The following is a 16570-nucleotide window of genomic DNA, read 5'->3' as shown; positions in this document are numbered from 1 at the left end:
TGGTTAATGTTTATTGCTAATAGATATTAATACTGTTTAATACATAATCCATTTTGTCTCATAATAAAATTATTACTTACAATATAACTATATTATTAGTTAATTTTTTTTTTCGAAATCAATACAAGTCATGCATACATTTATTTGTTTTTAGCTGGTACCTAAAATCCCGCATTCTGCTTATCTTGTTAAAGCTAGCTTTAATACGAATTATATTGGTATATTTCTAATATTTAATCAAAATTTTATTGGTGAAGTTGAAATTTTGTTATAAAAATGATTTTCAGCATTCTATTAAATCATGACAATAAATTGCTACAATAAAATTGCATAAAAAGTCTTATCTAACAGAATTTTTGATAAAAATGTAAAATAAAAAATAAGAATATTCCGCATTTGATCTTGCTTTAAACTCAATTAATAATTGGGATTATTTATGGCAATTATTCCTCTTCAATTTCATGGCCCTCGCTAAACTCATTTTCCTATTTTTTTTCATTTTTAGGGGTTCTTTGCTCCAGGCTAAAACTCATAACGAATAAATTATTTGCTATATTGGTTTAAAATTCTATGTGAATATTTATGAGCACCAGAACATTCGGGGAAAATATATAGAACCTGAAAATATTCTATCTTATTTGACATCAAAAAAAAGTTTTGAAAAATAATTTTTGAAAACAGTTAATGTCGTCTGTGCTTTTTTTTTATTTAGAAAGTCCAATTTTGAAAAAATCTTTAAAAATTTCCAATTGGTTCAAAAATTATGGGGATATACAGTTTTGAAGAGCAAACAATAATACAAAATTTTAAATTACAAAAGGAAATTTTTTCATCGAGAATTCTTTTGAAACCAACAAAAAACGTGTTTTCTGGGCTTGATTTAAGTGCACACATTTTGAAAAAAAATATATTTACCTGGAAAAACCTGGAAATGTCAAGGAACTTCTTTTAAACTCAGGGAATTTTCTTATAGAGAGGGCTTAAATTTGATTTAAACTGTGATATAAAATTAAATAAAAATGTTTATTTATTTGTAAAAGTATCCAGATATTGCTGTATTCAACTATTTGAAGTTTGTAGACTCACTAAAAATTTTTCATTCAGTTGGAAATTAATTTTTTTATCTGAAAATTAGATTATTCTACTTTTATTTTAAAATTTAGCTTCCTTATAATAAAAATTCAGATATTTGTTTGAAAAACCATGTATTTTATTAACATTTCATTTTTCTTCGTTTACAATTAATCTCTTTATTTGTAAAATTACAAATTTTTTTGAAACATATTTTTTTTATTGACAGAAAAATGCTTTTTAGTTGAAATTCACTTTTTGATGACATCTCCTCGTTTTTTGGTTGAATTCTACGGATTTTGAACTCAAATAAAAATATTTTCTGGTTGAAATACCAACTCTCATATTTTCCGTTCAGAATTCAATTTTTTGGTTAGAAATGCAACAATTTCATTTAAAATAAAAACTCATTTTTTAAATTCAGATTTTTACTGGTGATTTAACCTTTTTATTTTAAAATTTAACTATTTCAGTTAAGGGTTCATCATTTTGTTCAAAAATTCATATTTTTTTGATTAAAAGTTGATCATTTCCAATTAAAGAAACAATATTTTATTTGAAAACTCATCACTTTTGGTTCAAAATTTCACTATTTTGTTCAAAATTCTTTTTTTTTTGTTGAATATTAAGATTCCAAATTAAAATTTAACTTTTCCATTGCTCGATGAAAGTTTTTTTTTTAATTCAAACTTTTCCTAACGAATTAATCTTGTTGCTTTTTACCGTCAACTGATCTCTAGACAATTTGACTTTTCATCTTGAAAATCTATCTTTTATGGTTGAAAAATCATCTATTTAGTTAAAAATTCGTACTTTTCAGTTAAATTCAACTGGTTAAAAATTCATATTTTTGTATAAAAACTCAACTTTTTCAGATTAAGATTTTTCACCTCAGATGAAAATTCACTATTTTGTTTAAAAATTAAAACACTTCAGTTATAAATACGTCATTTTAATTGAAACCTCATCATTTTGGTTGAAAATTGAACTATTTTGTTAAAAATTCGTTTCTTCTTTGTTGTTGATTAAAATCAATTTCTTAAACTAAAAATGTAACTTCACTATTGTTGTTTCAAAATTGTATTCTTTATCTGTTGAAAATTAAACTTCTTAGTCGAAAATGGATCTTTTTTAGATGAAAATGAAACTAGTTCCTTGAAAATTGATCTTTTTAGCAGAAAATTAATTTTTTTGATTAAAAAGTCAAGTATTTTAATTAAAGATTCATCCTTTTAGTAAAAAATTTATCACTTTGTTTAAAATATAATATTTTGTTTTTAAAAAATGGGGGGGGGGGCGAAAAATGCTGTTCAAATTAAAATGTAACTTCTCTATTTTTTAATGAAACTTTATATCTTTTTTCGTTAAAAAATCTACTATTTTGTTGAAAGTTTATTTGTTCTTGTTAAAAATGTAATATTTTTTCTCAAAAATTTAGGAATTCAAAGCCCTTATAATTGAATTGAATAATATTACACACATAAATTTATTTTAAAGTATACATTTCCCTTTTTTATTTTATTTAAATAATTTATATTTTATTCAATATTTTAATTTGAATTTCTAGAAATCCGTTCTATTGGAACATTTTCTATACTTAGAAAAATTTACTTTTAAAAATGAAAAAAAAACATTTATTAAATTTTGCATATGAATAGTAATATTTTTACGAATTTAAATATTTACTAGGACTGCAGCAAACATTATTATGGAAAAGTCTTAAAATGCCTAGAAAAAATGGGATTGCCAGGGAATGATTTTCCAGCATTAGGGCAATGGAGGGGATGTGAAAAAGTAATGGCAGGTTTGCAAAGTGAAAGGAGTAGGTGAGTGACTAGGGATATAGAAAAGGGGGAGAGTTGGAGTGTTAAGTGATAAGGAGAAGAAAAAAAACGATGGGAAATGGTATAGGAGGGGTTGTTGTGACAGTAAACAAACAGTAAAATAATTAGTAAAATGCTGGGAGTCGTAAGAAGTAGAAGAGTGAGAGTGCAAAATGAGACGAAAGGGTATGAAGCAATAAGAGAAAGGGTGAGGTAAGTTTCAGAATAGTAGGAGTCATAAGAAGTAGGAGAGAGAGTGAATAAGAAGGGTGTTAAGAGTAAAGAGCGAAGTGGTGAAGTTAAGGGAATAGTTGAGTGGCCAGTTGAATTGAAAGGGGCTGGAAGGGAGTTGAATAGTTAAGGAGAGAAGTTCAGGTGAATTGGTGAGAGAAGAACAAATAAGAGGGAGAAGGAGAGTACAAACGACTCAAGAGGAGATTCAATAATAAGAAGAAGATTAAGATAAGTACTAAAGTGGTAGGAGTTTTGAGAGGTGAGAGAGATACTGAATAAAAATAGTGGTGAGAGTAAAGAGTGTTGAGAGTAAAGATCGAAGTCGTAAAGCTAAGTGAGTAGGTAAGTGGTTAGGCAAATTTAAAAGAGGATTTAAAATAAAAAGAATAAAAAGAAGATTTAAAAGAGTTAAAGTTACTAGGTGAGAGAAGAAGAAATTTAAGTGAGAAGGAGCATTAAAAATTAGGCAAGACGAGATGAAGCAGTAAAAGGATGGTTAAGCTAACTAGTCAGATAGTAGGCTTCATGAGATCTACGAGAGACAAAGAGAATAAATAAGAAGAATGATAAGAATAAAGAGCAAAGTGGTAAAGCTAAGTGGATAGATGAGTGGCCAGTCGAATAGGAAAAGGTTGGAGAGAAGTTTGATAGTTTTATTGTAAGGTGAGGGAAAAAGCATGATAAGAGTGGTGGAGCAAGAGGAAGGGTGAAGGAGGGGTTGAAGCGCTAAGGGAAACGATAATGTGAATTGTTCCAGGGTGAGAGTCGAAAGAGGTAGGAAAGGGAACGGAAAGCTTAAAGTAAGCAATAAGAGGAGATGGTAGAGAAAAAGAGCGGTGAAGGAAAGGAATTGATATTGCCCTTTTATTTTATTTGATTCAAAATAATAATCGAAAGGAAGAAAACATTAAAAGAAGGGAAAAAATACCACTTTATGGTTCTTTTTCACGTAAAAACACGCAGAAGCTGTTTTACGGTTAAATAGAGATGAGAAAATGAAGGATGGTAGTCAATCAGGAGTCGCGATGGTTAACCCACATGCATGTGATGACGGGGAGTTGATGTGGTCAAAGAGGGCCGACGACAGGTTGTGAGTGGGGTGGGGTGGTAGTGAGGGGTTCGAAGCTTTTGAGCTCGAGAGGTAAGTATGCAAATGCAAGAGTAGATTTATCTCAGCACCACGCCCATGTATTTCCTGGGAGCTTCCGGACGCATTGTCGGCCGAATCGAATCCTCACACTCCCCCCGGACCACTGCCACCACTACCATCGGCCGCGCCACCACCCACTCCGATACTCCAGAGATTTACGAGCAAACTAGCCTGGTCCCCCGGGCTAATAGACCGGCAAGTTATGGGGCAATTCAATTTAATTTCAAAAATAAACAACCGCTCCCGTCTGTCGCGCCTGTTAAATTTATTCAGAAATTCTGGATTTTTTAGAAAAGCCCCACTTGTGATTAATATTGACCATTGTCTATACCAGAAATATGTAAGTTAATTTTTAGAAGGAACTAGTTATCGTTTTTGAATTTTGAAAATATATAACTAGGACAGTTCGTTTACCAAACTTTTTTTATTAATGTTTTCACCCCATAAAATTTTCCCGCGAGGACCAAACTTTCACCTACAAAATATGTTTTCAATCGAAAAAAGTTCTGCTGTTGGTTCTTTGGATTTAAAATTCATACTTCAAATAAAATTGTTAGACAATGTTTACAATTCATTTAAAAATCCAAAAGAAAAATTTCTGTTAAATTGAGAAATTTTCGAAAACTTACAAAAGTCATGTTTTTTTTATTATGTAAAATAGATACATTTTGAATAAAATTTAAACGCTTTGTTGAAAAACAACATTTTTAAGGATTTAGGAATTTATGGACATTTTGATTTCTTATTGTTTTGCGATTTTGCAATGTTTAAGAAATCAAGAAAAGAAATTCAAACAAAATAAAATTAATGACATATTTCTTTCGTTTTTGAAGAAATTTCAGTTTCGACATATTCAACTTTTACCAAAAAAGTGTACATTTATCTCATTAAAAAAAAGGTTTTTTTTCCGCATGAAAAAAGATATTATAAACTAAGCCAGAAAGTTCCTTTCGAATTTCTACTTTTATATTACTGTTTGCTAGAAAGAACATTATATTTCGAGAATTTGTCCGAATTTTTTTACTAATAGTACATTTTTTTCTTGAAAAAATTGAATTTCCAAATTAAAAGAACGAATCGAAAGTACTGTCTGATCAAAAAAAGGTTTTGCAAATGCTCAAAACTTTCTCTTCTCCAATTGTCTATTCACAAAATTTGAACTCAAAATATGAAACGAGTGACATTTTTTACTAAATTATTTTTACGCATCAATAACTGCTCACGGAGAATTTTCCAAAAAAAGAAATTCCAAATTTTTTTTAACTTTAAATATTAGTCAGTGCTCCGGGCATTCCTGTCAAAGACGAACTTTTTTAAACATTTTAGGTATAAATTATCATTATTCGGTAATAAGTAACTTTTTAAGTATTTTGGAATTAATTTCTAATTGTTCAAACAATTCATAATTGTTAAAAAAACTCTTTTTATCAGTAAATTGTGAATAGTTAGATATGAAATAATACATAAAAGCGAAGATATTTTTGATTTTCATTTGGTAATGACAGAATTAATGAATATAGTTAGTAATATTTGACTGTTTAAGATATTTTAAAATTAAAGTCACAATTTTGAATGTCTTTAAATGATTTCTTTTGCGCTATAAAAATCCTGAAAAGTTTATATTTTTAGGAGAACTGATACAGTTATTATGTGTTAAAACTAATATTTTTCATTTAAGACAGTTTGAAAATTGTTAAAACCAATTATAATCAAACAAATCTGTCTTTTTCTATAAAGATTCTAGAGAATTCTAGTTTTTTCGAATCCCTTGCAATAATATGTCTTATATTATTCGGTCTTTAAAAACTTTACATAAACTTCCAATAAATATTGTTTAAACAAATAATTTTTTAAAATTATATCATGTTTTAAAATAATAAAATCCTTTATAATAGCGGATATGGCTTAAGAGATTTCAAAGAATAATTTGTAATCTGTTTTAAGTATAAAAGATGTTACTCTTTGCATTAGTTGATTGCTTGTTACTTAAGGTGAGTACTCACTTTTCAAATTTTGTAAAAAAAGCAATTGTTGTACTACTAGGAATTGTTTTAATAATTGGAAAGTATGTTAAGCGAAACAAATATCTATAAAAGTTTATGAAATCTATCATTTATTCCGAAAAATAAAATTGTTTCACTATTTATTGGCTCATGTTTTTTCACGGAATTACAATAATATTCATAATTTGGTTTTCACACCATAGAAATAATTGTCTTATTGATCCATTCCATTGTTATAAAAAATTTTAATAAAAAATTAGAGAATAGCATTATTTTCAGTAGAAAATTTTGTTTTTGCTGAAACTGCTTCGTGTTAAGGTACGAATCCTATTTATTCACAAAAATAAATAAACGATCAACTATAACTATTGTTATTAACCATTTTTGTCGCAAAGTGTTGAAATTTGTGTTCTTCAAACTTCGACTTCCCTTTATTACATCAACTAATGAAAAAATTTCTAAAATTAATATATTTAATAATAATTGGGTGAAATATTACCATTTTCATTAAAAAATTTGAAATTTTGTCTCTTCTTCGTAAACATTTTTTTTCGAATTTTTGGACTGGTTCAGATTATTATTATTATATTATTATCATTATTATTATTGTTATTATTATTATTATTATTATTATTATTATATTATTATATTCAGATTATTTTACGAATTTCTTCTAGTAACGAAAATATTTTAAAAATTAACAATAAACATTGTTCTGCACAATTTTTGTTAGAAAATTTTAATTTTTTTGTAATATAATTAAAGCTGATCGTCGGAATTTTTACAAATGTTTCTAAAAAGAATATATATAAATATATCATAATTTTTTGTAACTTTTAATAATGTAAATGGTTATAAACAATTAAAATAAAAAAATTAAAATATTGGCAATCTCACGTCAAAGAAATTTTTTTCCATTAAATAGCTTGAGTTTCAAGCTTTTTCCATAATCGTTTATAAGAATTTATATTTGTATATTTTACAAAGTATTGTAAGTGGTATATCATCATTGGGAATCTCTGTGCAGGAAATTAAGGGACATTAAAATCTAAGAAAAACCTCTTACTTCAATACTGTTTCTCAGGAACTGCCTATAACAATGTTTATTAATTTTCAATTATTTTCTTTGTTACAATTATTTATGTAAATTATTTATTTTAAACAATTTTTTCGAGTACTAAAATGCGTAAAAATTTCAAGCATTTGGAAGATCTTAAAAATAACTAAAATTATTTTTTTTAAATCCTTTAGTCTCAAACATATGATACAGATCAAAAAATTAAAGGAGATTAATGTTTTACTTTTTCTAAAATTATTTGAAGCATTCACAGAGAAAAAGCGTTTTGAATTACGAAGCTGGAATCCTAGAGACAAATGTGCTGGGCCAGTCAGAACCAGAAATTCCAGTGGGACGAACGCCTTTCAGAAACGACTGTAAGGATTTATAGTGTCGTTTCTCTCGAACGTTATTACTGAACGAACCTGTGAGGTCATCGAGCTCTTCAGAAAATTCCCACGCATTACGAAATTCTCCTGTGAAAATCGATATAATGTTTTTAAAGTTTTATTACATAGTCCGGGGGCTTCCATGTTAAGTGATGCTATTTTTACCGAGTTTGCTCCCGCCCCCTTCTTGTGACAGTTTGTTATATTTGGTTACCCCCCCCCTTATTTACAATGTCATGTGACGTTAAAACTCCTTCTGCTCCCGCTACTTCTTCTCTTCCTCCTCATCCTCATCCTCCTCCACCACATCCTCCTCCTTCCACTACTACTCCTCCTTTACTTGTGGTCCTCCTAGTCCAGTTTCTCTTCCTTCTACTCCTTCTACTCCTACTCCTCCTCATTATATTACTGCTTCTCCTGTTTCTCCTCTTGCTCCAGCTCCTCGTCCTGCTCATCTTCCTCCCCATACTTCTGCTTATCCTCCTCCTTCCACTCATACTCCTGCTCCTCCTCCTCCCCATACTTCTGCTTATCCTCCTCCTTCCACTCATATTCCTATTCCTCCAACTCTAGTTCCTCCTTCTCACACTCCTACTTCTTCTCACACTCCTGCTTCAGCTGCTCCTCCTGATACTCCTTCTTCTCATCCTTCTCATCGCCCTCCTCCCTCCACTCTTACTCCTCCTCCTACTCTTCCTACTTCTGCTCCTCGTCCTGCTCTTCCACCTCCTTCTACTTCTGTTCATTCTGCCCCTGCTACTCCTTGTCCCCCTCCAGACCATTTCCCTCCTCATCCTATTCCTACTCCTACTCCTACTCATACTCCTACCCCTACTCCTACTCCTACTTATACTCTTACTTCTACTGCTTCTGCTCATCCAACTCGTTATCCTCTTACTCCCACTCCTTCCCATCCTGTTTGAATACTAAACAAAAAGGTAATTTTATATAACCGTCAATCGAACAATAAATGGGGAGTTAAAGCTACTTGATACTAGCATTTGAATACTTTTTATTTTATTTTTTAACCATTTTTTTGTCATGCTAGAATATTTATATCATAGCAATATTAATTTACACGGCAGATTAACTTTAAAAATTAGGGGCCGTCCAAAAACTGTACTAACAATATAACAAGGTGCTTATTATGTTTCTTGATAATAAATTTTTGAAAAGTTAAAAAATTTTTCGAACCGTTTCACCTTTTTTCCCCTTTTCCAAGGTTTCTAGTTTTTTTCCATTGTTTTAAAGTTGTTATTTTTTTTGTTACAAAGTTTAAAATACTATCTTGAAAATTAATTTTTTGGTTAAGATTTATCTGGCTGTTTGAAATGATTGACAATTTTCATATTCTCTTAAAAGTTCATTTCATTATTGGTTGAAAATTAATTTTCTTTAATTGAAACTTTAACTGTTCTGTTTTTGACTGAAAGTATTTTTGGATAGAAAATTAACCTTCATAATTCGAATTGAAAATTTTCTTTTTATTCAAGAATTTCACTATTTTCTTTAAAAAAATTACACACCATTTTAATTAATAAATTCATATCTCCTAAAATATTTTTCCTAGGATATTCGCTAAGGGCTCATTTTAAAGATTATGTTATGCTTTAAGAAACGATACGCTTTTTACCTATCTCTTAATGGAAAGTAACAACCAAGCAAACATGTTGAGAAAATATTGCAATATTACTTTTTTTTAATAACAAAACTTTGAAGCGACAATCAGACACAGGCTTTTTAGAGCTTTAAAAGGGCTTCCATTCAAATATTTGAACACACAGATATGTGTGCGCGTAATTTTTTGGGCTAATTTGACTGCACCAATTAGAAAACGCCACTAAGAATTGTAAGCATAACTAAATTGTAAGTTTAGCGTCGTCCTTAATTAATTTAGTGTTCCAAACTGTTCGTAAACTTTAATTCTATTTAGGTAAAAGAAAATTTATATTATTCTTCCCATTTTTTCTGTAACTGTAGTTAAAAGTTAATAGAAAAAAAGTAATTAAATTTTCTGCTTGTAATTTTTGCTTTGAAATAATAATATAAGAAAATAAGATAAATTTTGAATCTTTGAAATTGTACATCAAAATGAAACTAATAATTGGAAACTAATATTTTTTTAATAAAGAAGAAGCCTTTTATAACTAAACATTCTAAATTCATTTTTTTAACTAACAATTAAGCTATTCCAACTTCTTGATCAATTTTTAGTTCATGAAAAATAAGTTTTGAAATAACACAATAACACTGTTTTTAACAATTAATATTTTTAACCTAAGTATAAAATTCAACTATATATTTGTTCTAAAATTCATGTATTCTGTTGAAAATATTCATTATTTTTTAGTGAAAATTAATTTTTGATACTTAAAGTAAGCTTTTACGTTACTGACTAAAAATGTATTCTTTCTTAGTCGACAATTTAAATATTTTGTAGAAAATGCATTTATTTCATTGAAAATTTTTTTTAATTGTTAAATTTTCAACAAACAAATTTTACACAAAATTCAACTGATGAATTCTCAACTACACTACGCATTTAAAATAGAAAGTTAATCAATTTTGCAAAAAATATTCTACTATTTCAAAACTTAGAACGCTAAAAATTAAAATTGTTTGAATTTAAATCCGTAAAAAATGGTACAATGTCACATTTATAGCTTTTAATATTAAAAAATCACATCTTTCAAATCTTAAAACTAAAGATCGTAAATTAATTGAAAAATTTCGTACAAGTATTTTCAAATGAATGTTTTCAAATAACTTCACAATTTATGAAGCCCCTTTATAAATTATTCTGGGAAAAAATTGCCCTCAAAATAAAATCATGCAAATATTAGGTATACAAAATTGAATTCTTTAAAATCTTATAAGTTTCCAAAGTGAACATTTTGAATTCATTGCCACTCTATTTCTTTTAAAGCGATTGAACTGCACAACTTAAAATTGCAATCATATTAACGTGCAAAATTTCTGAAAATGAAATAAAAAATTCAACGACCAAATTTGGACAACCAAACTAAAATATTCCTATTGAAATTGAACACAAAAAAAATTCCTAAAAAAGAAAAGTAAACTAATTTTTTTAAACGTAAATGAAAAAGAGGAAAGATAAAAACGAGAAAGCAACAAAGCAATGATTTTATATGAATTTAATTTTTTTTTAATTTTTAATTATTTTTTTCCTTATAAGGATGCTGTGTGAGTGCCGAGACGTTGGTGATTCTTTTCTTGTTTTCTACAACAGTTTTTTAATGTGATTTGATATTAATAAAAATAAAAAAGAGAAAGTTGGCTCCCTTTTCATTTTTCTTCTCTCTTTTTTATTTTTCTGCACAAAAAAAATAATTTTTTTTTTATTCTTAGGAACATTTTTGTCTTTTTCAAATTTCGATCGGAACATTTTATGGGGGTTGTCCAAATTTGTTCGTTGAATTCTTCATTTTATTTTCAGGAATTCTGCAGATTAACTTGGTTATTGGTCGTTAAATCTGATTTTAAATTTGATTTTAGGCTTATTTAAATTTCTTTAATTTTCATAGCAATCATAGTGATATTTTTTTTTATCTAGTTAATTTACAATGCAAAGATTGCATAGACTACGTTTCCCAATATGACGACAGGCTGATTTTATCCTAATTGTCACAGCGATAGTGGCATTGACAGCTATCATTAATCATATTCCAAGTAGATTATCATTGACAGTGTTAGACTGCAATTATCTGATGACTTATCATTGGAAATATAGTCCAGATTAGAAGTGCCTTTAATGAAAATGATTGCAGCTCTTATTTCCAGGAAGTCATAAAAAATGCTATATTTTCTCGACAATGCCACAGCAAAAATGAATAAGAAACAATAAAATCGTAAAGTCATTTAATTACTAATAATTACAATGTTGTAGGAACTTCTTTTCAAAGTACTAATTACAATATCACATAAGTACACACGTACACAATTTAATTGCAATATCAACTATTCATTCATTTACAGTTTATTTATTGCTAACTACTGTTATAAACAATACTAAAATAATTTTTTTGATTTCATCAATATTTTCGGAATTAAACATTTCTTATACACTTGGGTGTTCCAAAAATGTATTGCATTTTTTTTCTTCGATTTTTCATGCATATCGCCTAAAAATCTTTTCGAATTCATATATTAATTTGTATCATTTAGTTACTTTTCGAATAACTATTTATTTGCTAAAAGGTTTTGACTACTTGAATTCTTGCTCAAATCAAATTCTGAAAGAATGTAAGCATTCAACTAATTTTTACTTTATATATTTAAAACAATTTAAAACGTTATTTTCGAAATTTTAATTTATTGATAACTTTTTAAACTAACTCCAGAAAATTTAAGTTTTAAAAGAGTCAGTTACTAATTTATTATTTAAGATGAAAAGCCTTCATTAATTATTCTCATTAAAACATTCAAATAATTTTTACTTTATATTTTTATTAAACTTGAAATTTCATTTTAGCGAATTTTCAATATTATTAACCTCTTATAGTAGTTTTCGAAAAAATTAATAAATACTTTCTTAGTTTCGAATTTTTAAATCAGATACTCATATCGCAAGATAATAAATGTTTAAACAAATTATTGAATCAAAATATATTACTTAATTGACAGCAATTATAACTCAATCGCTATATAATTTATTATTTTCAAAAATTAAGCAATCTATAATTAGTTTATCAGCTTACAACATAAAAAGAAATAAGCAATTATTCTTAATAAGAAATTACATAATTTTTTATTGCATTTTTCGAAAATTTTGAATTATTAATATTCTATACTTGAAATAGAGGTATTTGAAACATAAATAATTTGTTATTATACAAATTATGGCCAATATTCAATTACATGACCTTCAAATTGATTATGATTTTATGTTACTTAATAGAAAAACATTAAAATTTAATCTTTATGTAACCTCATATTGATAACAAAATTAGCTAATAATTAATTGATCTTTTCACGATATAAAAAGCAATGAACGATAATTTTCATCAAAACATTTAAACAATTTTTACTTTCTTTTTTCATAGATTTGAACTTTAATTTTGTATACATTTAATTTATTAATAATCTTTTTAACTTATAAAAATTAAAATATATGTACATATAATTTTAAAATTGGAATTTAAATACTCAGTTCACAGCATCACGAACATATATAAAAGTATATAATTGTGGAAGGGACATTTTAAAGAAAAAATAAACTTTCGTTATAAAAATATTAGCTAATATTCAATTAAATAGCATTAAATTAAAAAAATCAATTTATATTGATAAATTTAAAAACAATTTAAATTTAATATTCATGTAATTTAGTATTATGTAAAAATGAAGCAACTATTGATTTAATAAATAGTTTGCAACATAAAAAGATTCAAACTATTATTTTCATTGAAACATTACAATAATTTTTACCTTATATTTTTCTACAAATTTAAAGAAATAATAATCTTTCAAACTAATTGCATAAATTGCATAAATTCTAAAGTGATTTAACCATTATTTCAAATTACCAAATGTAATTCCTTAAGCAATTTATTGTTATTTATAACTATTTTCTCTTAGATTGCTCCTAGAAAGCTGTGGTTTGTTTTCCTAAAATTTTAAACTTTGCCTTGGCTTTTTAATAAAAAAAAATAATGAATAATATGTATTAGAGAGAATCATTTTGGAAAATATCTTTCTTTCTTTAAACATACATAATTACTTAAATAAAAAAAATATTTGAAATATTCTTCACATGTTCTATTTGGATGATATAAAATTTAAATTTTCTCTGAAGCAGTTAAGAATAGCTTTTTTGTTTGAATTAATATTAATAATATTATTTATTATTTCTTACTAAGTAAAAAGTCAAAAAGCTTAAAATTGCAGAAAATCATTCAGCTTTCTTGCATTATTGAAAAGAAAGCAGATGATAACAAAAAAAAACTTATTACATCGCTCCAAGCGAAGAGTTAACAAAGACTGAAAAATTTCAGGAAAAAATCCCAAATATGCAGCATTACTGAAAAAGAAAATAACAGTAATAAAATTTCAATAAACAATAATAATTTCAACTTTCTCGTAAAATAAAAGATAATATTATTTAAAATAATAAGATATTATTCAAATAATTATGTATGCTAAATTTTATCAAGTAATGTAAAACTGTAATTGAAAAGTTGAAAATAAGTTGAAAAGCTCGGAAAAATCTTGTAAATAACATTATATAGAAAAAAAAGTATAAAAAAATATTTTTCTATAAATTAAAAGAAAAAGATTTTACTAGTAAATTTACAGAAATTTTCAGTAAGTTTCCAGATAATTCTAAAGGTTTCATGCGATTTTTAGGAAATCAATTTACAAAGTTAGAGACCACTGCCAGGCCATGTTTTTTGAGGACTAAACTACTGATGAAAATTCAAGAAAAAAATGCGGACCACCCTATCATACACACGTACTTCTGATCATTTTCAGAACATACTTTCAACCATACAAAGGTTAATCCTAGAATTCATTAAACTCAAAAATGTAATTATTTGAGTTCATAGGTAATAACAGATTCTCTTGAAAACAAACTTTTATTTCTAGAAAACAACATTTGCGCTGAGATTAAATTTAGCTATATTTTCGCTAAATCACAGTGCTGAATAGTAAATATAGAAACAAACTCTACACAAATTATTACAGCATTCTTACAGTAAACATTTAGAAAGTTCGAATTTGAGAATTCAATAATATTTACAATTGAAAGTGTTTTGGTTGACATTTTTTTGTCAAATTTTATATAAATTCTTCGAAATGATTATTATTAATAGTGAACCCTTGGAATACCGTTAAATGGGACCAAGCAGCGAATGTAGGGAAAACCGACTCATCAACAACTTTATTTTTTATGATAAATTATGCTCTACTCTAATTATCAAATCCTAAGATTAACGAGTTTTTTCATTTCAAACAATTTTTAACTTTCTTTGCAATCTTGTGCGGTTCGTTTTTGTTAGTTATAACTTTTAATTAACATTATTTTACGAATGAGTGGCTTTACCCCACATTGTGCGGTAAAATTAAATTATGTATTTGAAGCCTCAATACTTGATTTAAATTCCTTCGTACACCTTGTTGAAAAAAAAACAGAAAAAAAGCCGCTTAGCCCCATTTGACTGGATTCAAAATACTATCGAATTAAAAACAGTACCCAATCAAAAGTATCATTTTTAATTTTACCATTACTATAATAGAAGAATTACCTTATTAGATGACCTCATTCTATCAATTTAGAATATGATCCAAGCACCCCATTTCTCGCATATCCAGTAACATTTCCGTAACTAATTCGGTAAATTTATCTCCTCCAATTTTTGACATAGTTGCTAGAATCTCTTCTTCAGAAGTCATTATCTCAAGATTAGGCATTTCCAATTCAAGCAAAACTGGCAAAAAAAATGATGCGATGAAATAACCGAAAAGTGCATGTCTTTTATAATCCTCAAAAAATCGCTCCTTTGAAAACTTCTCAAGATTTTCTAAACCAGCCTCTTTCAAATAATCCATCAAAGAATTATGATAAGCCCCAAAAATCTCACTGAACCTGTTTTTCCTATCCTCTCTCTTAGCACTCAAACACAGAAAAGTTGAAAGGTCAATTGCTGGTGATCCATAAGTTATCAGTGCAAAGTCAAAAAGCATAGCTTTCAAACCTGAATCACTTTCCCTGAAGAAAACGTTGTTTCTCGTAAAATCTCCATGACACAAGGTTGCCAAAGGTAGTTTAGAGTTGACCGCTGTCATCATAACATTCTCAAAAGCATTATTGAAAAATACCTCGGCTTTATCACAAAACACTTTATCGTAATTTTCTGAGCGAAGTTTTTGTATTACTCTCTTGGCTAAAGAGTTAATCATAAATGGAAAATGATTATTCTCTCTATATTCAAGAGTATATCTTGATTCCTTGATGTTGTTTAGCATCTCGAAAAATTTGCTTTGACATTTCTCTTTTTGAACGTAGGCCTTCGCATGGAATTTCCCAATCTCCTGCATAGCTGCGACGACATATTTCACATCAAGGTTCCCCTTTTGTGGACAGACATGATATCCTCGTTTACTGATGTTCTCGAGGATGATGACAGAATTAATGGGTGGTTCTTCAAGCGTGAAAAAACATCGCGGGTAATCCTCACTGTTTTTGGCACATTTATTATAAAAGAGGATTTCGTTGTGGAAGATAATATCGGATTGTGTGAGTTCTCTTAAGAACTCTGATCTAGCAGGTCTCTTGACAACTAGACTATATAACTTCTCCTTTTCGTTGGCACAAAATTTTATTTCGAGAAAAAACAGACTGGACATTATAAGAGGAGCTGGAGTCGGCAATATTTCGTATTTTACAAGACATTCTTTTTGATTCAAAACCAATTTCAAATTTGGAATCAACTTTTCCTCGAGCCAGAATTTAGATTCTTCGTCTAATGTAGTTGAGTTTTCCATTCTGATTGAATGAGGTCTGTGCTTTATTGAGAGGATGTTCCGTTGAGAAAGGCCCAGTTCGTACTGAAGCAGTCTGTTGCCCATGCGATAGTGTTTGTGACTTGGTATAGTGTAATCTATGTGGAGGTTGAGGAATGAGAGTTATTTTGAGCTCACTGTGTAATTAATCTTCTGTTAATGATCTGAAACACTGGAACTAACCGTAACTACTCAATAACAACATTTTAATCTAAGATGCACATGTGCAGCAGATTTATCGCTTAGACTGGTTTTACTGTCATTAAGAGTATTTTTTTGTCGTATACCACGAGTAAATATAGGTGCCGGTTATGAGAATG

The 16570-nt window shown here is 27.8% G+C and overlaps 2 protein-coding genes across 11 annotated transcripts in view; one reads left to right on the top strand and one right to left on the bottom strand.

The window, feature by feature from the left end:
• The window catches only part of LOC117177833, a 355079-nt gene extending 338731 nt beyond the window's left edge, over window positions 1–16348 (bottom strand). For 6 of the 10 annotated variants that reach the window (XR_004467766.1, XR_004467767.1, XM_033368798.1 and 3 more), the window contains exon 1: window positions 14993–16348. Coding sequence is in view for 8 of the 10 variants with exons in the window: in XM_033368798.1 (XP_033224689.1) it covers window positions 15015–16316 (1302 nt within the window). In the remaining 2 variants the exon portion in view is untranslated. Of the gene's footprint in view, window positions 1–7500; window positions 7815–8527; window positions 8654–13067; window positions 13768–14992 lie in introns of those variants that run through there. The other 4 variants (XM_033368801.1, XM_033368797.1, XM_033368796.1 and 1 more) reach the window with 4 other exon arrangements.
• Window positions 4124–8650, top strand: LOC117178539 (vegetative cell wall protein gp1-like). The gene is made up of 3 exons (XM_033369967.1): window positions 4124–4218; window positions 4294–4473; window positions 8083–8650. The coding sequence occupies exons 1-3, from the start codon at window positions 4124–4126 to the stop codon at window positions 8648–8650; spliced, it is 843 nt and encodes a 280-aa protein (XP_033225858.1).
• Window positions 16349–16570: the final 222 nt, after the last annotated feature.

This window comes from Belonocnema kinseyi, chromosome 8 (genome assembly GCF_010883055.1).
Source record: "Belonocnema kinseyi isolate 2016_QV_RU_SX_M_011 chromosome 8, B_treatae_v1, whole genome shotgun sequence".
NCBI classification, from domain to species: Eukaryota; Metazoa; Arthropoda; class Insecta; order Hymenoptera; family Cynipidae; genus Belonocnema; species Belonocnema kinseyi.
The sequence above is the reverse complement of the archived record's forward strand: the minus strand, read 5'-3'. Positions and strand labels throughout refer to the sequence as shown.

Excerpts from the sequence above, each read along its gene's own strand:
- LOC117178539 (XM_033369967.1), top strand. The coding sequence starts at position 4,124 with ATGAAGGATGGTAGTCAATCAGGAGTCGCGATGGTTAACCCACATGCA. Across the intron at positions 4,219-4,293 it reads AAGAGGGCCGACGACAGGTT|ATTTATCTCAGCACCACGCC; the intron begins GTGAGTGGGGTG and ends ATGCAAGAGTAG. Across the intron at positions 4,474-8,082 it reads TCCCCCGGGCTAATAGACCG|TCCAGTTTCTCTTCCTTCTA; the intron begins GCAAGTTATGGG and ends TGGTCCTCCTAG.